At 36.4% G+C, this 24589-nt stretch overlaps 1 protein-coding gene, 1 non-coding gene and 1 pseudogene across 9 annotated transcripts in view; 1 reads left to right on the top strand and 2 right to left on the bottom strand.

Moving 5' to 3' along the window:
* RAPH1 (Ras association (RalGDS/AF-6) and pleckstrin homology domains 1) overlaps positions 1–24589 on the bottom strand; it is a 95529-nt gene that overhangs the window by 70768 nt on the left and 172 nt on the right. For 3 of the 8 annotated variants that reach the window (XM_077885143.1, XM_077885146.1, XM_077885147.1), the window contains exon 1: positions 23768–23898. The exons of 1 other annotated variant lie outside the window; for it this stretch is intronic. In XM_077885143.1, coding sequence (XP_077741269.1) covers positions 23768–23818 — 51 coding nt within the window. In that variant the 5' untranslated portion in view covers positions 23819–23898. Of the gene's footprint in view, positions 1–23767; positions 23899–24589 lie in introns of those variants that run through there. 4 more of the 8 variants (XM_077885145.1, XM_077885148.1, XM_077885149.1 and 1 more) reach the window with 4 other exon arrangements.
* LOC144306316 (U2 spliceosomal RNA) lies at positions 11371–11551 on the bottom strand (annotated as a pseudogene).
* On the top strand, positions 17002–17075 carry LOC144306304 (small nucleolar RNA SNORD81). Its single transcript, XR_013373373.1, has one exon. It is a non-coding gene; the product is annotated as a small nucleolar RNA SNORD81 (small nucleolar RNA).

Here is a 24589-nt window from a genome sequence, read left to right as displayed (position 1 = left end):
AAAAGTAAACAATAAGTGAATCTAGATAAAGGGAATGTGGAGTTCTTTGTACTCTTTTTACAACTTTTCTGTAAGTTTCAAATTATATCAAAATAAATTTAGAGAGGGAGGGAGAGAGAAGAGATAAAGTCAGTCTGTCCTCAAGAAACTGTACTTTAGTTAGGAAAACACAGTATCTCAACTAATACATTGTTTTAAATTCAGAAATAAACTTAAGGGAAAAAAATAGGCTGACAAACATTTTTACCAAATAAAATAAAATAATGCAGTCTAAGGTCCCTAAAATATAACTGCGTATTTCTCTAACACATGATTTTTATTATCCTATGCATATATTACCATTCCTAAATTGCATTTGCCTGGTTCACTCAGTAACATTTTTAGCTTATTTTGGTCATCATTAAATTAGTTTTAATGCAAATAAAAGCTTACCACTTTAGAAAAATACTCAACAGACATTCTTTCATAGAGGCAAAGCCAATCATTTCTAACCTTTAGATAAAAAAACCAAGTAACTAAAAAAAAAAGTTGGTTATTGTCACAGTAGGTCAGGAAGAAACCAGAATTCATTCTAAATCAAAGACTAGTACACTTGACCCGTGAACAACATAGGTTGAACTGAGTGGGTCCATTTTTATACAGATTTTTAAGATAAATACAGTACAGTACTATAAATGTATTTTTTCTCCCTTATGATTTTAAGATGTTCTTTTCTTTAGCTTACTTTACTATAAAAATGTAGCATGTAATACATATAACATTCAAAGTATGTGTTAATCAACTGTGTATTAGTGATATATCCTCTGGTCAACAGTAGACTATTAGTTACATTTTGAGGGAGTCAAAAGTTAAACTCAGATTTTTCATTGTATGGGAGTCAGCACCCTAGTCTCTGCACTGTTCAGGATCAACTCTATTTAATCAAATAAGAAGGCTTACTAAATAAGGACTTCAAGATGAGTTTTTAAGTCGCTTTAAGAATTTTGTTACTACATGTGAGAACCAAGGGAGTAAAACACGTGTACCTTGCTTTTATTTGTTCACATTTTCCCTGAGCTCTTGCCCAACATCCAGATAGCAAGTGCCAGTGTTGACATATCCCCTATTCAACAAAGCTGTCTGCTTTATTTCATCTATCTCATAACATACAAATCCTAGGAAAGACATTTACAACACATTGCTGATAGAAGATACGTTCAATATAATTCCCCATGCAATCAACCAACCCATCTAAATAAAAGTCACATCACTAAATTATTACAGAACCATTCATCAGTGTCATCATCAGAAAGCTCAACTATTTTTCTGAGTCTTTTCCCTCTTATATTGATGACTATCTTGGTTCAGATCCATACCAAACAGTCCTCAGATTATTCTACCAACTTCCTAACTGACCTCTTTTTTAAATCCGTCACTGTCAAACTAATCTTCCCTAAAAACTTTTTTCATGCCATGATTCTGCTCAAACACCTGCAGGGTTCCCCATGACATTCTGAAGTAAGTACAAACTTTACACCAAATGATTTCACACCCTCTCTGACATGGCCTCAATTTAAATTTTCAACCTTATTTTCTACCCTTCAAACAATCTAAACTACTTAGTATTCTCAAAAAACAAGCGATGCTTTCTTAACTTGGTCTTTGTTCATGTTTTCAACCTGATTGCAACACCTCAGCCTATCAAAAGAATGAGAGAATACATTTCTCTCCCTAAAATCCCACTAAAATGACAGTAAACAATTACAAAAGGGAATAAGCTCAAAGGCAATGAAAGCTAGAGATGGCAAAAGCTTAACCAAAGATCAGAGATTCTGGCAAATTTCTGGAAGACAGAAACAGGTAGAATCATACAGGGAGATGAACCAGGCCCGAAGCCATCAAAGCAAGCATTTTCACTCAATATTTATTCAAGAAATATACATTAAGCATACACTATCTGCCAAACATCGTTCTTGAAGCTTGGGTTACAGTTACAAATGTGACAAACAAGGAACCAACTAACAATGAACTTCGATTTTAGTCAAAGTAGAGAAATATTAAACAACAAAAACCAAACAAAAAAATAAGACCCATAACAAGCGTGGTGAAAATTAAGTTAGAGTTGTATGGAAAGTCACAGAGTAGCTATTTTAGACTGGATGTACAAAGAAGGCTTCTTTAAGTAGTGACAATAAACTGAGATATGAATGACGAGAAGGAATCAGACATGCACAGATCAGAGAGAAGATCATTTCTAGTAGAAGATACAAGTTTAGTGTATCAGAGAGTAGGAAGAAAAATTAGTTTGATAGGAAGAGAGGGCCATATCATTTAAGTATTTGTAAACCAAGAAATAGAGTTTGGATTTTATTCTAAGGAAGCCCTCTTGATGGCAATAAGAAGTCATCCCTCACAAAAGGCTGCAGAAGTGGGGACCATTCTTGGAGTTAGAGCATAGAATGGGCAAAGGAATAGAGGTGGGAAAAAGGATGCTGGACAAGAGCCATTATTCCCCACACTGACATTGGATTCCAGGGAAATTTTGGCATTCGCTTCCAGGTTAATGAAACTAGAAAAAACAACTCAAGCAAACTTAAATGCCTTCAGGCGTCAGATGACTAATATAAATACCAGTAGTAACCAAATATAAAATAGGGAGTGGTAGGTAGGGCCTGAGAACTAGAGGACACAACCTCAACTAAAAACATTCAAGTTTTAGAAGGTTTATTCTAGAATTTGATGGCAAGGTTGTACAAACTTGTAAATACAGTAAAACCCACTAAATTTTACACTTTAAAAAAATGAATATTATATCTCAATTAAAAAAAAAAAGTTTAAGCATAATCCTTCTAAACAAAACAAGTTGGATGCTACTTCCTCCAAGAGACCCATGAACTTTGTACCTCTCTACGGCTTTTACAGCAAATCAGCCTTATATTATGTGGTGGTTATACGTGCACTTGCCTTATCACCCTCCACACCCAAGTAGGTTGCAGACTTCAGGAGAGATACCATATAGTAGTTCTCATTTGTCACCCCAGAACAACTACCAAAGAGGCAGATTCTTTCTTCATCTGAATTTCAACTTTTTTTCTATTAAATATTTCCAATCTAAGATGACTCCAAACCTACGATGACATCTAATTTCAAAGGATTCAAAACTAAGGCTGCACTTCTTAAAAAAATAAAGGCTAATTTACCCAATTTTCAAGAAGTACTAATTTCAAGGAACCAAAACACATTTAAAATTAATTTCCCTATCAACAGAATGATTTTTAAAAAATCAAAGAAATTAAAAAAATTTTTAAAAAAAATCAAAGAAATTACTACAATACACTTTGGTTTTGGTGGAATAGTTTGATGATATTTCTATAAGGCTATCTGTTTCTAGGGATAGGTTTGACTCAATAGGTGTATTAATAATATGACTCCCCTAAAGAGTAACAAATGAGTCATAATATGGGTTCCTGTACAGGATACAAACCTAACTCAAACTAATTTTAAACAAAGAATCAAATCAAATTCAAAGTATAAGGATATTTATCAATATGTTTATCACATTGAAACTCTTCTCTCAATTTTCTTCAGCTCCTTTGCTCTCCTTTTCAAGGTTTCATTCCAAAATGCTGTACTATTCTACAACCTGCTTTATTATCTCCATTTCTTTAGATTTTTCTCTTCCCATTCTGTCAAATTTTTTCTCTCCATATCCATGAAAGAAGCTACTCTCAATACCTAAATTTCACACAACTGCTAAAATAGACTTTAAGAATTAGCCAGAACTCTGAATTCACACAATTGCTAAAATAGATTTTTAGAATTAGCCAGAACTCTGAATAGAAACTCAAGGTTGGGAAAAAATCACTTTACTAGTGAATCCCACATACAGTAGTAGTTTCTCTTCCATCTTTATCAGTATTTTACTCTGGCAGGAGTCGAAATCCAACCAGATATAGCTCATTATTCCTGACCATAACCAGCCACAAATGGAAATGGGTAATATTTAATGGTCAAGAATTGCTTTGGGTGAAAATATGGGGAAAAAGCTACTGAAATTTTCAGAATGAGTTTGTAGCGTGTTTAAACAACAAATGCTAAAACATCCTCTAAAATTTTAACACAAAGTGGTTAACAAGAAAACTCAAGTTGGGGCACCTGGGTGGCTTAGCTTAGCCTCTGCCTCTTGATCTCAGAATTGTGAGTTCAAGCTCTGTGTTGCGCTCCATGCTGGATGAGGAGCCTACTTAAAAACAAAAGAAAGAAAAAAGAAAACTTAAGTAAGTAAATCTTTCATTTTTTTATTCTCCACTTTTGAACTAGTAAAGATAAAACCTTCATTATCTTATACCACTGAAAGGGTCCATTTAAAGAAAGTCTGCAACACCTTCCTAGCCCAAGTTGTCTAGGACTAAACAAGGAGTCAGGAAAGACTAGAAATTCTTTTTCTGCCACTAACTACAACTTCAGGCTGAATCATTTAAATCCTTAGTTCTCATTTTAATATGCAAAAGAAAAGATGGACTAGCAAATCCAAAGACCTCCCCCAACCCTTTCCAACCCATTTTTGTCTGAAGTTTTATTTCTCAATTACTGACTTAACTCTAAATAGTCTTAGAGGAGTAAGTGACTCCATCAAGCATAATAACATTCACATTATACAGATCTCAGAAGAAGATGGGAGAAAATGTGGGCAGAAAACTTATTTGAAGAAATAATAGCTGAAAACTTCCCCAATTTGGGGAAGGAAACAGATATCCAAATCCAGAAGGCACAAGATTCATCCTATAGTCAACCCAAGGAGGTTCACACCAAGACACATAATAATTAAAATAGCAAAAAGTAGACATAAAGGAAGAATTTTGAAAGCAGCAAGAGAAAAGCAAACAGTTACATATGGGAAATCCCATAAAGCTATCAGCTGATTTTTTTTTCAGCAGAAACTTTGCAAGCCAAAGGAAATAGCATGATATATTCAAAATACTGAAAGGAAAAAAAAATCTGCAGCCAAGAATACTCTACACACTAAGGCTGTCAGTCAGAAGAGCCAAACAGATAAAAGTTACAGGAATTTATTACCATTAAGCAGCCCTACAAAAAATGATAAAGGGACTCTTTGGGTGGAAAGACTAAATAACGGTAAGAAAAAGTAGAAAGCAGAAATGCAGTAAAATAAGCATATTCCTAAAAATCAGTCAAGGGATTCACAAAATAAAAGGATATAAAGTAGGACACCATATACCTAAGTCGTGAGGAAGAGAAGAATAAAGAATGGGTTCAAATTTAAGTGATCATCAACTTAAATAAACTGCTATATACTGAAGATGTTAGATACAAACCTAATATACAAATAAAAAAACATTAATAAAGAATAAGGAGAAAGGAATCCAAGTATATTGCTAAAGAAAGCCAACATGAAAGAGAGCAGAGAAGGATCAGAGAAAATCTATAAAAATGACCACAAAACAAGTAACAAAATGGCAATAAATACATATCTATGAATAATTACCTTGAATGTAAATGGATTAAATGCTTCAATCAAAAAAGACAGGTGACAGGGTGGGTAAAGAAACAAGACCTATCTATACGCTGCTTACAAGACTTTCATTCTGAAAGACATCTGCATTTTGAAAGTGAGGGGATGGAGAAACATTTACCATGCAAATGGATAGTAAAAGAAAGCTGGGGTAGCAATACTTATATCAGAAAAATAGACTTTAAAACAAAGACTAACAAGAGATCAAAAAGGACACTACATAAAAGGGACAATCCAACAAGAAGGTATAACAACTGTGAATATTTATGCACCCAACATGAGAGTACACAAATATATAAAACAGCTAATGACACACGAAAGGAAATAATTAACAGTCATAAAATAATAGTAGGGGACTTTAACATCCCACTTAAATCAACGGACAGCTTATCTAAAAAGAAAATCAACAATGAAACAGTGGCTTTGAATGACACACTGAACCAGATAGATTTAACAGGTGTATTTTGAACATTCTATCCTAAAACACCTTCTTTTCAAGTACACATGGAATAGTCTTAAGAATAGATTACATACTAGGCCACAAAACAAGTCTCAACAAATTAAAAAAAAAAAATGAAGTCACATCATACCTCCCTTCTCATCACAACACTATAAAACTAGAAATCAACCACAAGAAAAAATCTGTAAAGAGTATAAATACATAGAGGCTAAATATCATGCTACTACACAATAAAATGAGTCAATCAAGAAATCAAAGAATAAATAAAAAATTACACAGAAATAAGTGAAAATTAAAACACAATGATCCAAAATCTTTGGGATGCAGCAAATGTGGTTCTAAGGGGGAAGATTATAGCAATACAGGCCTACCTCAAAAAGCAAGAAAAATCTCAAGCAACTTAACCTTATACCTAAAGTTAGAAAAAAGGACAAACAAAACCCAAAACCAGCAAAAGGAAGGAAATAATAAAGATTAGAGCAGAACTAAATGATATAGAAACTAAAGAAACAACAAATCAATGAAACCAGGAGATGGTACTTTAAACAGATCAACAAAATTGATAAACCTCTAGCCACACTCTTAAAAAGAAAAAAAAAAAAAGAAAAGAAAGAGAAAACCCAAAAAAAATCATTAAGAAGAGAAATAACAATCAATGCCAATTATACAAACAACTCAAGAAAATATCATGAAAGTCTATATGCCAATAAATTGGAAAACTTAGAAGAAATGGATCAATTCCTAGAAACATATAACCTACCAAAACTAAAGCAGGAAGAAATAGAAAAGTTCAACAGACCAATTATGAGAAAAAGAATTCATTTAGTCATCAAAAAACTCCCCAAAAAACAAAAGTCTAGGACCAGATAATTCACAGGCAAATTCTAGCAAACATTTAAGAAGAGCTAATACCTTTACTTCTCAAACTATTCCAAAAAATAAAAGAGAAAGAAAAACTTCCAAATTCATTCAATGAGGCAATCACCCTGATACAACCCTGATACCGCCCTGATCAGATAAGGATACCCCCCCAAAAAGAGAACTACAGGCCAGTATCTCTCATGAGTACAAAAGCAAAAATCCTTAAGAAAATATTAGTAAACTGAATCCAACAATATATTAAAAAAAGAAATAAAAGGCATCCAAATTGGTAAGAAGTAAAACTCTTTTTTTAGAAGTAAAACTCTTAATATTTGCAGATGACATAAAATATATATAGAAAAATCTAGAGTGAACAAAAAAACTACTAGAACTGACAAATGAATTCAGTAAAGTTGCAGGATACAAAATCAATGTACAGAAATCTGCTGTATTCCTATAACTAATAACAAAACAGTAGAAAGTGAAACAAAACATCCCATTTACAACTCCACCAAAAATGATAAAATATCCAGAAACAAATTTAACCAAAGAGGAAAAAGACCTGCACTTTGAAAATTATAAAACACTGAAAAAAGAATTTCAAGACAATACTAAGAAATGAAAAGACATTCTAGATAATAGGTTGGGAGAACAAATGTTAAAATGTCTGTATTGGGGCACCTAGGTGGGTCACTGGTTGAGTGCCTGCCTTTGGTCAGGTCATGATCCCAGGGTCCTGGAATGCAGTCCCAGATCAGGCTCCCTGTGGGAAGCCTGCTTCTCCCTCTGCCTAAGTCTCTGCCTCTCTTTTCCTCTCATGAATAAATAAATCTTAAAAAAAAAAAAAAAAGTCTCTATTACCCAAAGCAATCTATAGGTTTAATGCAGTTCCTATTAAAATACCAAAAGCATTTTTCACAGAACTAGAACAAACAATTCTAAAATTTATATGGAATCAGAAAAGACCCCTAATAGCCAAAATAATCTTGAAAAAGAAAAAAACTCCAAGTATGCAATCCCAGATTTCAAATTATATTAGAAAGCGGTAGTAATTAAAACAGTATGGTAATGACATGAAAGACACAGAGATCGATGGTATACAATAGAAAATCCAGAAATAAGCCTATAATGATATGGTCAATTAGTCTTTTATAAAGCAGGAATATCCAACAAGAAAAAGACCATCTCTTCAACAAGTTGGTATTAGGAAAACTGAACAGCTACACGCAAAAGAATGAAACTGGACCACTTTCTTACACCATACACAAAAATAAACTCAAAATGGGTTAAAGACCTAAATGTAAAAAAAAAAAAAAAAAAGACCTAAATGTGAGACCTGAAACCTGAAAGGAGAGCATAGGTAGTAATTTTTCTGATATCAGCTCTAGTAACATCTTTCTAGATTAAGTCTCCTGAGGCAAGGGAAATAAAAGCAAAAATAAACTATTGGGACTTCATCAAAATGTAAAGTTTCTGCACAGTGACAGAAACAATCAACAAAACTAAAAGGCAGCCTATGAAATAGGAGAAGATATTTGCAAATGGACATTTCTCATAAAAGGCTAGTACACAAAATATATAAAGAACGAATATAATTTGACACCCATAAAACAACCTAATTAAAAAATGGGCAGAAGACATGAATAAACATTTCTCCAAGGACAACATACATCCAGATGGCCAACATACACATGAAAAGATCAACACCACTCACCATCAGGGAAATACCAAAGAAAAACTACAATGAGATATCACCTCGCATCTGTCAGTATGGCTAAAATAAAAAACAAGAAACAAGTGTTGTGAGGGTGTCAACACAACTGCTGGTGGGAGTACAAACTGGTGCACCCACTGTGGAAAATAGTATGGATTAAAAACTAAAAATAGAACTACCCTACAATCCAGTAACTGCACTAAGTTACAGGGAATCTAGCTATTTAAAGGGTTAAATATGGTCTCCTCCCCCAGGCAATTTTATTAAAATCTCCAACAGAAGTTTTAGCCATTTATACTTTTTATTTTCAAATTAATACACCTACATGCAACAATATTTTAAATCTGAGATGTTTGCATTTTACACATATGCATGCGTATGGTAGGGGGAGGTATTAAAGAAGACAAATTTTGTAAGAAGGATACATCTGACATTTCCAGAATAATTCCTATTCTTTTGTCATAAGCATTCATCAAACAGCTGTTATAGCTAATATATTTTTACCTGATTGTTCATGATTACAAAAAGATTAAATATGTTCTCCCAAAAAGCTTACTAGAAGTAAAAATCATTCATAGGTTCTATTAGCAAATAATCATCTAAATTATCTACACAGATGTCATAACATAGGAGTTAAAGTATTTTAGGCAATTCTCCATTATAAGACAGTATTATAGCTAACACAGCTAGTATATCTTTATAGAAAACACTTACACACTGTCAATAAACATAAACAATGCTGTTATTTAAAATTCTTTAAAAGCTTCAGTTTGTAAGTTAGAAATAGAGCTAACCTATGACCCAGCAATTGCACTACCAGGTATTTACCCTAAAGATACAAATGCAGTGATCCAAAGGGACACCTCCACCGCTATATTTATAGCAACAATGTCCACAATAGCCAAACTGTGGAAAGAACCCAGGTGTCCACTGACAGATGAGTGGATAAAGATGTGGGGGGTGTGTGTGTGTGTGTGTGTGTATACATATATATATATATATATGTATACACACATATATATGTATATATATGGAATATTATTTAGCCATCAAAAAGAAAGAAATCTTGCCACTTGCAATGATATGGATGGAACCAGAGGGTATATTTATGCTAAGTGAAATAAGTCAATCAGAGAAAGACGATAATCATATGATTTCACTCAGATGTGGAATTTAAGAAACAAAACAGAGGAGCACAGGGGAAGGAGGGAAAAATAAAGATGAAATCAGAGAGGGAGACAAACCATAAGAGACTGAATCACAGGAAACAAACGAAGATTGCTGAGGGGAATGGAGGGGAGTCGGGGAATGGGGTGACTGGCTGATAGACATTAAGGAGGGCATGTGATGTAATGAGCACTGGGTGTTATATAAGACTGATGAATCACCAAACTACCTCTGAAACTAATAATATACTATATGTTAATTAGTTGAATTTAAATAAATATTGTCTTTAACAAAAATAAAAAGGTTTAGTGATCAGAAGACAATTTATTTTTAAAGATTTTATTTATTTATTCATGAGATACACAGAGAGAGGAAGAGAGAAGCAGAGACACAGGCAGAGGGAGAAGCAAGCTCCATGCAGGGAGCCCAAAGTGGGACTCAATCCTGGGTTTCCAGGATCATGCCCTGGGCCGAAGGCAGGCGCTAAACTGCTGAGCCACACAGGGATCCCCAGAAGACAATTTTTAACAGACCTCTGAAAGAATACAATTTCCATGGATGAAAAATTTCACTGAATATGCTGCCAACCTAATACTCCTTATCCTAATAATTGTATTTCTAGAAATGAACTAAAGAAAAAATTATTATTGATTTCATAACCATCAAGTTGGCCAAAATAGTAAGTCTGATAAAACCAGAGGTTGGGGAGGGTGTGGAACGGGAACACTGCTGTAGGGACATATATTATTCCTCATCACGTTGGAAAGCCATTTGGAGATTACATATCTAAAGATCCTTGGACACCTCTAACTGTCCAACTATTTAAGAGACAAATGTCAGGGAAAATGTAAAATAAATTTCACCACAGCATTCTATCCCTCAAAAGGTGAATAGAAAAACTGGCTGTCTGTCATCATAAAACGATGAACCAGATCTACAGGAATCAACATGAATATGGTAAAACAATACTGCTAAGTAAAAAACTGAAAATTTTAGAAGGTAAATATAGTTTGTTTATATATAATTCAAAAGCACAGAATAACAATAAGTAAAATTTTATGGATACAAATGTATTAAATGCACTAAAACATGAAGCAGAACAACACAAATTGTTACCTGGGGGGGAGGATTTCTGTTGTAGCTGTTTGAAGCAAAATATAAACAACTCTTTGAAGCAAAATATAAACAACTGATTACTACTGTTGATAAGTATGTAGATGTCTACCATGTTTTATACTTTGACTTAAAATATTTCAGGGGGTCCTGGCTGACTCAGTGGTAGGAGTGTGTGGTTCTTGATCTCAGGGTTGTGAGTTCAATCCCCACAGTGGGTGTAGAAATTACTTAAATAAAGTAAAAAAAAAAAAAAAAAGTTTCAAAATTAACAACAAATCTATTTAGTTTAATTTATTTACTTAAACCGTTTCCACCATTTGTATAATTATAGTTCTATTCATGCTCCTCATGGAGTGGAAGACCATGGTGTGTGTGTGTGTGTGTGTGTGTGTGTGTGTGTGTATTTATCTCCCTCTCCAGGCAAGGCACAAGTCGCCCACCTCGACACTTGGAGGCAGAAGCATTCCAGTGCACACAATCCCAAATGATACATTACCCTACTGTTCGAGCTTGACTTTAGATATCAGAGTATTTCCGCAGAGGGGGTACACTGTTCTACAATACCATACTGATGCATGGAGTGGACAGAGCAAGCCCCTATGCCATCTCCCTGCTTCAAAAATCCATTTAATATATTGTTCTTGGATAGAGAACATACCAGATATTAAACTGATAAGAACAGATGCTACACTTGATCTTAGCCAAAAGGCTAAGAAGTGATAAAAATTAATTTTAAGATGAAATTCAAAACATGGACAAAGATGGTGAACAAATACGTTCATTAAAGACAAATATTTTTTAAAAAACAAAATGGGTAAAAAATAGGGGGAGGGCAACTAAATATCCTACAAGAAAAAACTGAGTAAACTGGGGTGTGCCTAATGCCCATTCTGGATATTAACGCAGGTGTTGTAAATTATTCATAAAGTATTTAATGCATGGGAAAATGCCAGTGATGTAACATTAAATGAAAGAAGCAAAACCAAACTGTGCATACAATAATGAGCTATAAAAATACATACATACAAAGATGAGAAAATATACCAAAATTTAAACTGTGGCCATTTGTCAGTGGTAGGGCTGTGTTCTACTTTCTTGTTTTTACATCTTTAAATGTTTCATATTCCCATTTTATTATTATTATTGAAAGGGGGGAAAAAAAGAGAAGGCAAACTGCAAATTCAAAATCTTCTGGTAAAAACTTATGCCCCAATTAAACTGATAAGATCCTGCTTTACTTCTTATTCTAAAAATACTGGACTATGTCAACAAAGATAAGCTTCTTTAAATATTAATATTCACAACCATACAAGCCAAAAGAATTATGCCAATAATTATATAGCTGTATATTTCTACTTTAATGTTTCTAAAGATACTGGTTTAATCTCTTCTACTTCTGGTACTGTCACACAAAATACATGGTCCCTTCATCTGTGCATCAGATAAGGTCATCATATGGAAAATCTCCATACCAAATTTTAATTTATATCATAAAAATAAGCATGTGTAATTAATCATTTAGCTGTAAGAAATGACACAAATAGGGCAGCATGCAATGCGCACATATATATTTCATGACAACTGAAAAACAGAAAATACTGTTGAGAGAAACTAAAGACCTAAATAGGCAGACACACTATGTTGATGGGTTGGAAGATGCAATACTGTTATATGTCAACTGTCCCCATATTGAATTAGGTATTCACTAATTAATTATAGCCAATATCTGATTCCAAAATTTAGATGGAAAAGCAAATGAACCAGAACAGCCAAAAACAATCTGGTTAAAGACCCTGGGGCAAACCACCTGCCTTTACGACTCACTATAGTCTAAGGAATCAAGACAATGTAGTAATGGCAAAAGAATTGAGAATTATACCAATGTAAAAGAATGAACAGTCCAGAAATGGACTCGTTTTTATATTGTCAAATGGTTTTCAACAGGATGTCAAAGTAGGTAAGGAGGAAAGGAAAGATTTGTTTTTCTAGAATTACTGAGATACAGTTGACAAAGTAAAAGCATTTTTTAACAAATGATGCTGGAAGAGAGAAACATAGTGGGGGCAGAGAAGCCTTGACTTCTTCATCACACCATAAACAAAAATTAATTCAAAACGGATCACAGACTGAAATGGAAAAGCTAAAATTATAAAGCTCCCGGGAGAAAACATAAGATACCCTTTGCAACTTCAGTGTAGACAAAATTTATTAGGACAGAAAAGAGTAAGCCATAAAAGTAAAAACACTTTGATGAATTCCAATATAAAAACTGCTCTTTGAAAGGCACCGTTAAAAAAAATAAAATAAACAGATGGGCGCCTGGATAGCTCAGTTGGCTAACCATCTATCTTCAGCTTAATTCATGATCCCAGGGTCCTGGGATCGAGTCCTCCCTGCTCAGCGGGGAGTCTGCTTCTGTCTCTTCCTCTGCCACTCCCCCACAGCTTGTGTGCTCTCTATCTCAAGTAAATAAAATCTTTTAAAAAATAAAACAGGCAAGCCACAGATAAAATACAAATATATCTGATAAGGGACTTGTATTAAGAATATATGAAGACTTGCTACAACTACATAATAAAAAAAGACAACCCAATGTTTTAAATGGGCAAAAGAGAAATGTCTGAGTGGCTCAGCAGTTGGGCATCTGCCTTTGGCTCAGGGTGAGATCCCAGAGTCTCAGGATCGAGTCCCATGTCGGGCTTCTTGGGTGGAGCCTGCTTCTCCCTCTGCCTGTGTCTCTGCCTCATTCTCTCTCTCTCATGAATAAATAAAATCTTTAAAAAAAAGACATGGGCAAAAGACTTGTAGTCACTTCCCAAATGGCTAATATGAGCCTGGAAAATTGCTTTATATTATTAGCAATTAGGGAAATGCAAATTAAAAGTACAATGAGATGCTACTATATATGCATTACAATGGCCAAAACGAAAGACAGTACCAAATACCGTTGAATATATAAAATGATAAAAATTTGCGCTTAAAAAAATAAAAATTAAAAAAATTAAAAATACACCTACCCTATATAAACCAGCATGTCCTCAAAGGTATTTAACCAAGAGAAATAAAAACATATATCCATGAAGAGACTTGTACACAAATGTCATACCAGTTTTATTTGTAAGAACCAGAAATGGAAGCAGTCCAAGTATCTATCAACAGGTGAATAGATAAGCAACCAACAATATGGAACAATATAAAAAATCATTATTCTGCTTGAAAATAAGCCAGATGACAGAGATTGCAAACTAATCTATAGTGACAGGTTATCCAGAGTCAGAGGTGAAGGGAGAAATGACTTGCAAAGGGGATGAGGAAACTTTGGGGATTATGGGAAACATGTTTACTATCTTGATTGCAGTGACAGTTTCACGTGTGTATGAAAACTTATAAAATTGTATACCTAAATGTATACAGTTTATTATATGGAGATTATACTTCAATAAAGTAAAAGAGAAATTTTTCACGAAACAAGGGAACCAGAAAACTATAGCAGAATAGAGTTGAGGGTCATGGTTGTGGCTACCCTTGCGAGGCAGTGGTACAGGGAATCAGAGATGGGGGAAGTTCTAACACACCAGTAATTTTTTTTTTCATCTGTGTACTGGTTACACAGGAGTATTCAAGTTGCAAAAGTGTACACTTGTGATAGTATACTTTTCTGTACATTGTTCTTTAATACAAAGTTTTTAGAAGAGGAAATAACATCTACCTATGACCTAATAATTGACTCCTTTATCCAAGAGAAATGAAACACTTATCCACAAAAAAGAACTAAACAAAATATTCATAGAAGTGTCCTTCAAAATGGTCCCAAACTGGAAATGGCCCAGATACCCATCAACAGGAAACTGGATAAACAATGTATGGTATATTCATGTATTTATAAAATTGAGTATTACTCCAGAATAAAAAGAAACAAACTATTAATATATGCAGTAATATGGGTGGATCTGAAAACATCATGCTGGGTACAAGAAATCAGGGACAAAGGAGTATTTATGTATAATCAACTAATACAGTTATAGAAAAGGCAAAATTTACCTGTGGTTGCAATTGCTTCTAGAATGAGGAGAAGTCAAAAGAGAGTGGGGAAAGATAAAGGGTAGAGTCATGGAAAATGTTCTGTATCTGCTAGAAATGTCAGGGGAAAAATGCTTACTATGGACATTGTAAAATATCTATCAAAACTAGTGAATTACTAAATTAAATGCTTAATGGGTTCCTTTAATTCACCTTGAATAATTCCCCAAAGCATAATGCAAAATCCAAATTTAAGCTTCTGAAAAAAAGCCAGTAATTTCAATTGTGGTGAAGAATACACTTTATTTAGGTCTCACTTTGCTGAAATTCATCTATTTTTCTTCCATGAATATCACTTTCCAATTAGTAAAAAAAATGAGAATGTCTTGCCCTGAGTGCTTTATTTTTAAGATGGCTTCATATAAGAATATTACACACTATGAAATAGAACTTAATCTGAAAGGCTCATTAACAATAGTAAGGTTGTACAGTGGTTTCCAAAATGGAGGTGATTGTACCCGAGGAGGTATAGTGATGATGATGTATGGGATATAAGACCTTATTAGGAGTTCTTATATTTAATCTGTATTATAATACACATATTTATTTTGAGTATAATATAATGGAATAGAATATACAGGTTTCCTTAACACACAAAATGACACTAACCTCTTCTCTATGTCACCTGTCAGACAATCACACAACTGAAGTATTCTGGTATGAAGCAATTCTAAGTATTCTGAAGAGAGTGACAGTATTTGCTAGCTTCTTTTTTCAATAATGAAATAACCCACCTTTTGGGTTTTGTTTTGTTTTAAGATTTTATTTATTCATTCATGAAAGACACACACAGAGAGGCAGAGACATAGGCAGAGGGAGAAGCAGGCTCCTCACAGGGAGCCCAATGCACGACTGGATCTCAGAACCCCAGGACTATGCCCTAAGCCGAAGGCAGATGTTCAGCTGGTGAGCCATCCAGGCATCCCAGAACCCACCTTTGTGGAAGCTGCTACAAGAGACAGGTGTTCCAGAGAAGAGTTTCAACAGTAAATAATTTCCTTAATAGAAACAATATTTGATGGGGGCGCCTGAGTGGCTCAGTTAGTTAAATATCCAAACTCCTGATTTTTGATGCAGGTCATGATTCTAGGGCTGTAACATGAAGCCCGTGTCAGGCTCCACACTTAAGATTCTCTCTCTCCCTCTAACCACCGCCCCCCATCGCCTCCCTCTCAAAAAAAGAAGGAAAAAAAAAACATTATTTTGTGGGAAAAGTGTATTATATAATCCTTCATGAAGCATCTGTTTTGATTTCAACAAAACAAAGTTGGGGGCAGGAAAGTAAAGTTTAATTTCAAAAGCAACTACTGAAGCAAAAGAGAAGATAAAGTAAGAAGACAGTCAAATGTTACAATATTTTATTGATGTAGTTGAGGAGTGACCATAGCATTTTGTACTAAACAGATTTATCAGTTGTTTCATGGCAAAGTATTTAAAAAGAGATGTCAAAAACTTAAGAATTTATCTTTTACAAAAAAAGTCTAAATTTGCTGACTTTCTGTGGTAACTATTAGTCTTATGCTACGTAGCCATTGTTTTTAAAAACAAAAAATTGGTTACTCTGTACCTTAAAAATAAATGAGACATTTTAAAACTTGGTAAGAAATAACTGTATTAAAAAAAAAAAAACACAAAAACAATGTGTCATCTTGAACTACTGTACCTGATACTATAAAATCAGAGAAACCATTTTCAAACTCTCAAACTCTAAGTGCTTTCCAAAACAGTTTTCTATGGATTTTGAACACACTGATTAAAAATATATAAATGCAAATCCTCACATTGGTTTGCCTAGGAAAAGCAAACCCTACTAGCCAAATCTGCAAAATTGGTGTATGGAAATTTTTTTTTAAAGATTTTATTTATTTATTCACGATAGATATATATATATATAGAGAGAGAGAGAGAGGCAGAGACACAGGCAGAGGGAGAAGCAGGCTCCACGCAGGGAGCCCGACGTGGGACTTGATCCCGGGTCTCCAGGATCGCGCCCTGGGCCAAAGGCCGGCACCAAACCGCTGAGCCACCCAGGGATCCCCGGTGTATGGAAATTAAACAATGATTGTCTCCATTAAGAAAGCATAGCCCAAATACATGATGATCTCATTGCAACTTGAACTCTCTCACTGATCATTTGATGATTAAAAAAAAAAAAAGAAAGCATAGCCAAATATGTACTCACTCTTTCCAGGTATATATCTCTAGATGAGCTGCCTTTTAATTAAGACAAACATTAAAACCAAGTACCAAATTAAACAAATTCAAGATCCAGACTTTGGAATTTCTTTATTTCTAAGTAGTAAACCCAAGATTTTTCAAACATAATGCAATATATTCATTGCTCCTGCTTTAAAAAAAATATGTATTTATTTTAAAAATTTAGAGTAAACAAAAAGGTTTTTGAGCCATTACTAACATTTATAAAGTACTCCATTCACAGATGAGGGGATCACTGATTCCCTTCACTAGTCTCTATAGTCATTTGTTATAAAATAAAATAAGCCAAATAACCCAAGAAAGAATTAGTCTTTATAAATAAAATTAACATTATTAGATTTTAGTGAATCCTTTCAGGAAATCTAATACCAACTGTAAATAATTCTTCAAATAATAGTTTTCATAAAAACCTTTTTTATTGAATTTCTATTCTATGTAAGGGACTGAGAAGCATTTCAGATGAGTGAAAGGCCCAATACTCCAAAATTCAGGGGGATTTAAGACAGTATACAATTATCTACAACACAAGGAAAAGCAAGGAAGGTCTAGAGAAACGAAGAAGAAAACAATTAATTTTGCTTGGTGTCTACAGCTTCACAAAAGAGATGGATAAAGCTGGGTCCCAAAAGGTAAGGGTGATTTTGACTAGAAAAATTAGGGAGAAGACAGACTGAGAACCATGGATAAAAGCATTTACAAGTTGGGATAAAGAATATACAGTATTGGGGATCCCTGGGTGGCTCAGAGGTTTGGCGCCTGCCTTCAGCCTAGGGTGTGATCCTGGAGACCCTGCATGGAGCCTGCTTCTCCCTCTGCCTGTGTCTCTGCCTCTCTCTCTGTGTCTCTCATGAATGAATAAATAAAATCTTAAAAAAAAAAAAAAAAAAAAAAAGAATATACCATATTTTTCAGGTCAGATTATTAGCTGTTTTGCTGTACTGACTTAGCCAACCCCTTTCTTCACATACCAAACTAAGCAACATGCTTTTACAGGTATTTTCCAAAAAAGCATGTAATTCTTAAGTACAGTTACAAAATTGATTTATTGCAATTCTACAATATTTGGGCCTACTTAATATATTTACAGTTCTAATTTTTCCCAGCTTCATCATTCTTCACCAGGAGGTTTAAATGTTAACTGTCACATAATGACAAGACATCAATTATGAACCTTCCAACTTTGCTTTTCTTCTCACTTAAAAGTATGGCTTACTTGTCCCTTCTTTTCCAAACCTAATAGCTTCACTTGTTTTGAAATCGTACTACCTTGTGCTGCTTCTTGGACTCTGCTCCCTTGATTACATTCTCTAGTGATTCCTTGTATCCCTCACTTAAACTCACAATCTTTCTGTTTTGGAATGAATACCTAGCTCTTTGACTTCTCTATTATGTCTAGCTCTGTCTAAAGCAGAGAAACAATATGTATTTTATTACTAGCAAAATCTATACTGTTTTAAAAGCCAATTTGTAAATCAACAGTGATGCATTTTAAGACCTCTGCCTCAACATATGGTAAACTGTATTTTAAAATAACAGCAGAAGCATGGGATGAAGCTTTTAGAGATCATGTAATCTGTGGGTTTTCTAATATTTCCTGACAAAACTTTCCCAGATGAAATCTTCATAGATCATCTCAAATATGTGGAGCTGACAAAAAATGTTGCTAATACTATTCTATGTTCAAATATATCAATTTATTACTAACTTGAAGAGACCAATTAAAGATTAAGTATGTCAGTCTTAAAAACATTCTAAGCAACCCATTTATAACCATAAAGTTTTATTTTGATTTCACCCAGATAAATAGTTCCAAGTGGGTAGCAGCTTTTGTAGTGTCAGGATATGCTTCAATTAAATTGATTAAAAATTTTTTAAACAAGGAATTTTTTTCTTTCAAAATTGGTTTGGAATGTGTTATGATTTTCAATGTGTGTATGTTAACCATGCAACAAAATCTTTATCAACGTTTTGAACAGCTATTGAAAAAAAACAGTGATTCAGCTATTACTGAAATGGGTTATTAACAGTTTTTCGAAACTTAAATTGGGACAAACAGCTAGAGTGAAACATAATGCTGTCATTGGGCGCTATGAATTCAAGACTAAAGAATTAATCACCAGCCCTCAGATGGAAAACCAGGTGCAGAGCTGACCCTTTCTGGATATAGTAAACAGAAAGGGTGAGGCCATCTTTCAGTTTCTTGCCTCCAAAGATGAACCTCTCTGCTTGTCAGGTGGGGATGGATGCCTTCTTTATCTTGGATCTTAGGTTCCACATTTTTTATGTCACTGAGTTTCACCTTCGGAGTGATGGTCTTGTTGGTCAGAGTCTTCATGAAGATCAGCATACGCCCCATCAGATGCAGGACCAGGTACAGGGTCAACTCTTTCTGGATAATGAAATCAGAAAGAGTGCAGCGACCATCTTCCAGCTGCTTGCTTGCAAAGATGAGCCTTTGCTGTTGTTTTATCTGGCAGGGGTGAATGCCCTTTCCATCTTGGATCTTGGCCTTCACATTTTCAATGCCATCACTAGGTTCCATCTCCAGGGTGATGGTCTTGCCAGTCAAGGTCTTCATGAAGATTTGCATTCTAATCTACTAGTGAATGCAAGGACACTGAATCCAATCATGTGGAGTCACCTCCACGCCCAACAGATACCTGTCAATGCCAACTGCTTCTGAACTAAAATTTATATACGTACATGAGGGTGCCAGAACCATTCAATGGAGAAAGAACAGTCCTTTAAAAAAATGGTGCTAGTAAACTGCATATGCACATGTAAAAGGATGAAGTTGGACCCTTGCCTAACACCATACATAAATACGAACTCAAAATGAGTCAAAGACCTAAATGTAAGAGATAAAACTATAAAACTGTTAGGGAAAAAACAAAAAACAAAAACAAAAAAAAACAGGAGAAAATCTTCATAACATTGGATTCACAATGATTTCTTGGACGTGGCACCAAAAGCATAAGCAGCAAGAAAAAATAATCTGACTTCATTAAAATTAAAAACTCTGTACATCAAAGGATACCATCAACAGAGTAAAAAGGCAATTCATGAAATAGGTGACAATATTTATAAATCATGGATCTGATATGAAATTAATATCCAGAATATATCAGGAATTCCTACACCTCAACAACAAAAACTTGATTTTAAAAATGGACAAAAGTGGGACACCTGGGTGATTCAGCGGTTGAGCATCTGCCTTCAGCTCAGGACATTATCCTGGCATCCTGGGATGGAGTCTCACGTTGTGCTCCCTGCAGTCTGCTTCTCCCTCTGCCTAGGTCTCTGCTTCTCTCTTCCTGTGTCTCTCATGAATGAATGGATAAATAAATAAATAAATAAATAAATAAAATCCTTAAAAAAGAAAGAAAAGAAAAATGGACAAAAGACTTGGATAGACATTTCTACAAAAATCAAAACCCACAAATGGTCAATAAGCAATTGAAAAGATGCTCAGTATCACTAATCATTAGAAAAATGTTAAATCAAAACCATATGAGATGCCACTTCACACTCATTAGGATAGCTATTATAAAATAAAAGAAAACTCAGAAAACAACAAGTGCTGCTGAAGATGTGGAGAAACTGGAACCCTTGTGCCTTGCTACTGGAGTGTAAAATGCTGTAGCTGCTGTGGAAAAGAGTATGGCGGTTCCTCAAAAATTAAACATAGAATTACCATACGATTCAGCAATTCCACTTCTGGGTATATACCCCAAAGAACTGAAAGCAAGGACTCAAACAGGTATGTGTATGACAACGTTCAGAGCAGCAATTATTCACAATAGCCAAAAGGTGAAAACAGTAAACATCTATCTACAGATGAATAAACATTGTGGTATATACATACAATAGAATAGTTTTCAGTCTTTAGAAAGGAATGAAATTCTGATTCATGCTAACATGGTTGAACTTTGAAGACTTATGCTAAGTGAAATAAGCCAAATACAAAAGAACAAATATTGCATGATTCCACTTATATGAGATTCCTAGAATTCATAAAAACAGGAAGAAAAGTGATTACCAGGGGCTAGAAGTGGGGGTGGTACAGGGTTATTATTTAAGGAGTAATTTCAGTTTGGGATGATGAACAAGTTCTGAAGATAGTGATGATGGTTGCACAACTCTGTGAATATACTTAATACCACAGAAATGTACACTTAAAAATGATTAAAATGGTAAATTTCAGGTTGTATATTTTACAAAAAAAAAAACTTATGTGTGCCATTTATTTTATTATGGTGGCAGTATAAAAATGTGGCTAAGAATACAAGCTTAAAAATTATGCTGCTTGGTTTCAACCCAGCTCTGTCACTTTATAAGCTCTGTAGTTTGTGCCTGGTCTGCTCAGACAGTAAAACAACCTACTTCATAGAATTATGGCAAGAATTAAGTAAATTTTACATGTAAAGCATTTACAACAGGGCATGTCATTTAGTAGTCACTTTTAATTATCACAGGTTTAAAATATATTTTTAATGAGATTTAAGTGAAACATCTACAGAACCTTGAAACTCCTCAAAACTCCAGAGTTCAGTAAAACACACTTTGAAAACCAGTGATCTAATCCAAATTTCTCACTTTACAGGTAAAGGAAGAAACCAAGATAAGAGATTTGCCTGAGGTCACATATCTTGTTTTGCTAATATTAACTTTCCTAAAGTAAGAGTCTGGAATTAACAATACTACTGCTGACACTGAACTACTTCAGAACCAAGACAAAGCCAAGAGATTCTATAGAATCTATGAAAGTGTGATGTCATCCACCATGCTAATCTTTATTTTTTGTTAATTTTGTTTTAGAGACGGGTAGTCTACATAGGAGAGGAAGAGAGAAAAACTTTAGCAGGCTCCACGCCCAGAGTGGAGCCAGATCTCACAACCCTACAGTCATGACCTGAGCCGAAATCAAGACTCTAACACTTAACTGAGCAACCCAGGTGCCCCTCACCATGCTAATCTAAAAAATACAGTAATTATTAATGGGGTGAAAACCAAAAGACAGCAAAACCAAAAGAAAAGTCATTCTAATTATTCTCAAAGACATGGTTAAAAAAAAACCCTCCTCTGAGAATAAAGTGTTAAAATAGTAGTGAAAATAAATTATTTGAGGCACACTACTCCACTCCTTTTAGCCAGTTATTACTATATAATCTTAATGAGACCTCTGAGTCTGAAAAATCAGCTGCTTTTTCTACCAAATAGAGCTAATATTCACCATGAGGAGACATCTACAAATAATTCTTTATTAAATTCAAACAGAAGAGAGCGGCAGTCCAAATCACACAAAATGTCTAATCCAAAAAATCATGTATTAAAGCTTTGTAGACATTTTTGTACTTACTTGAATAGGGCTAGATCTGGTTTCTGGGAAATTCACAACACAAAAAGCAAAATAACAGAGACAATCTTTGAAGGTCAGACTCAACAAGAGCTAAAAAGCTTTGGAGCGTCTCTATTTTGCCCTTCCTCCATTGGTCTTACTTCCCAACTGGGCTCTCAAACGGTAGTACCAACCTCGGCCTGGAATGTCCTCCCCATCTACATCAGCTGAAATCCTACCCCTCCTTCTTTTAAAATCCTAGCCCATTCATAAAGGTTCCACTTAAATCTGGCAGCTTCTGAGATTTTCCCCTCAGCGCTCCCACTCTAGCATTAATCTCTCTCCTCTTTGCTCCCCTATTTTGTAGCTTTATTCTACATTTTATTATATAATGCATGGGTTGCATTACTACTATCTACTTTAACTTCTCCCCTCCCCCCCCCCCCCCCCCCCCAACGCACACACACCTTACCCCTAGGAAAATCCCAAGAGCAGCTGGCTGGGGGAAGAAAGGAATCAACATTTGCCAACACCTCAGTACCTTGAAAGGTGCTAGGCATTTTTTTTTTAAAGATTTCATTTACTTATTCATGAAAGACTGAGAGAGAGAGAGATACAGGCAGAGAGAGAAGCTGGCTGCATGCAGGGAGCCCAACGCGGGACTCCATCCCCAGTCTTCAGGATCACGCCCTGGGCTGAAGGCGGCGCTAAACCGCTGGGCCACCGGGGCTTCTCAAGCATTTTGCATACATTATCCCATTTAATCTGTGGGACAACCACCGGGGGTGGGGTGGGGGGGAGGGTAAATAGGTGGGGTTATTCCCATTTTACTGATAGGAAAGTACGATTCAGAGTTAATAGCTTAGCTGTCACACTGCTAGCCAATTCCAAGGGTTTCCGGAGCCTCTGGCTTGCCTGGCTTCCACGAGCTCTCTCCAACCACTCCGTGCTGCAGGTCCTGTCCACTTTGTGTCCCTCACTCTGAACGATTCGCTGGATTTAATATTCCTATGAGCTCACCGCCACCTATTATTTATTTATTTTTAATTTTATTTATTTATATTTTATTTATTTATTCCTGAGAGACACAGAGACACAGAGAGAGAGAAGCAGAGCCACAGGCAGAGGGAGAAGCAGGCTCCATGCAGGGAGCTCGAGGCGGGACTGGATCCCGGGGCCCCAGGGTCACGCCCCGGGCCACCCGGGGATCCAACCCCACCCCCCCTTTGAATAACCCGTTCACGCCCTATCCCTACCCTAGCCCGCTCCCTTCGCGGTTCCCACACAGCAGGTTTTACACACCGACACACGGGCGGCCTCCCACGTCTCCAGGACACAAGGCTGCAGGCACATCCACCCTCACCGGGAGGTGAAGTGAAGACCTTTCAGATTTTCCGCAGGTTTCCCCAAGTGCTCTCCTCACAGGATTCAAGACCCCCTCACCGCCCCCCCCCACCCCTACACACACCCGCGAGGCAACATTCGCTGCGACGCTTGTGCCCCTCGGAAAGGCTCTGGCTTCCGCGCTCGGAAGCGCCCAGGCTCAGGCGGTTCCCGGCTCGCGCTGCGGGGACGCCCTGACACCCGCGAATACGCCCCCCCCCACCTCCGAGCGTCTTCGGACCGAGGCCTCCCGCACCGGCACACTGCCGCCCCTCCCCCCGCCCCCGGGAATTGCAGTTTGGATTTCCGGCGGGAATGCACACCGCCGAGGGGACTGCGGGCTCAGCAGCCCGGGGGCAATTGCTCAGCCCGCTGGATCAGAAGAGGACGCGCAAGGCGCCCCGCGTTTCTCCATCTCTGCGCCGAATTCATTTAGGGAAGATGAGGGGCGGGGGGCGCCGGAGCCCCGGGTGCTGCGGCCAAGCCGGGGGGGGGGGTCCCGGCCGCCGGGTCCAAGGCGAACCGCACCCTCCCCACGCGGGGCCGCACCTCAGCACCTCATTGTCTCGCTCGGGCGCTGCGCCCCGCCGCCGCCCCGCTGGGCGTGGTCCAAGCGGCCCCGCGGCGACCCCGCCCCGGCTCGGCCGCCCGCACCGCGCCCGGATGGCGGGGCCCGGAGCCGGGAAAATGGAGGCGGGAGCGGCGGTCCGCGCCCGGCCGGCCTCCCCGCCCGCCGCGAGG

The sequence above is a fragment of the Canis aureus genome, chromosome 36 (assembly GCF_053574225.1).
Source record: "Canis aureus isolate CA01 chromosome 36, VMU_Caureus_v.1.0, whole genome shotgun sequence".
Classification (NCBI taxonomy): Eukaryota; Metazoa; Chordata; class Mammalia; order Carnivora; family Canidae; genus Canis; species Canis aureus.
The sequence above is the reverse complement of the archived record's forward strand: the minus strand, read 5'-3'. Positions and strand labels throughout refer to the sequence as shown.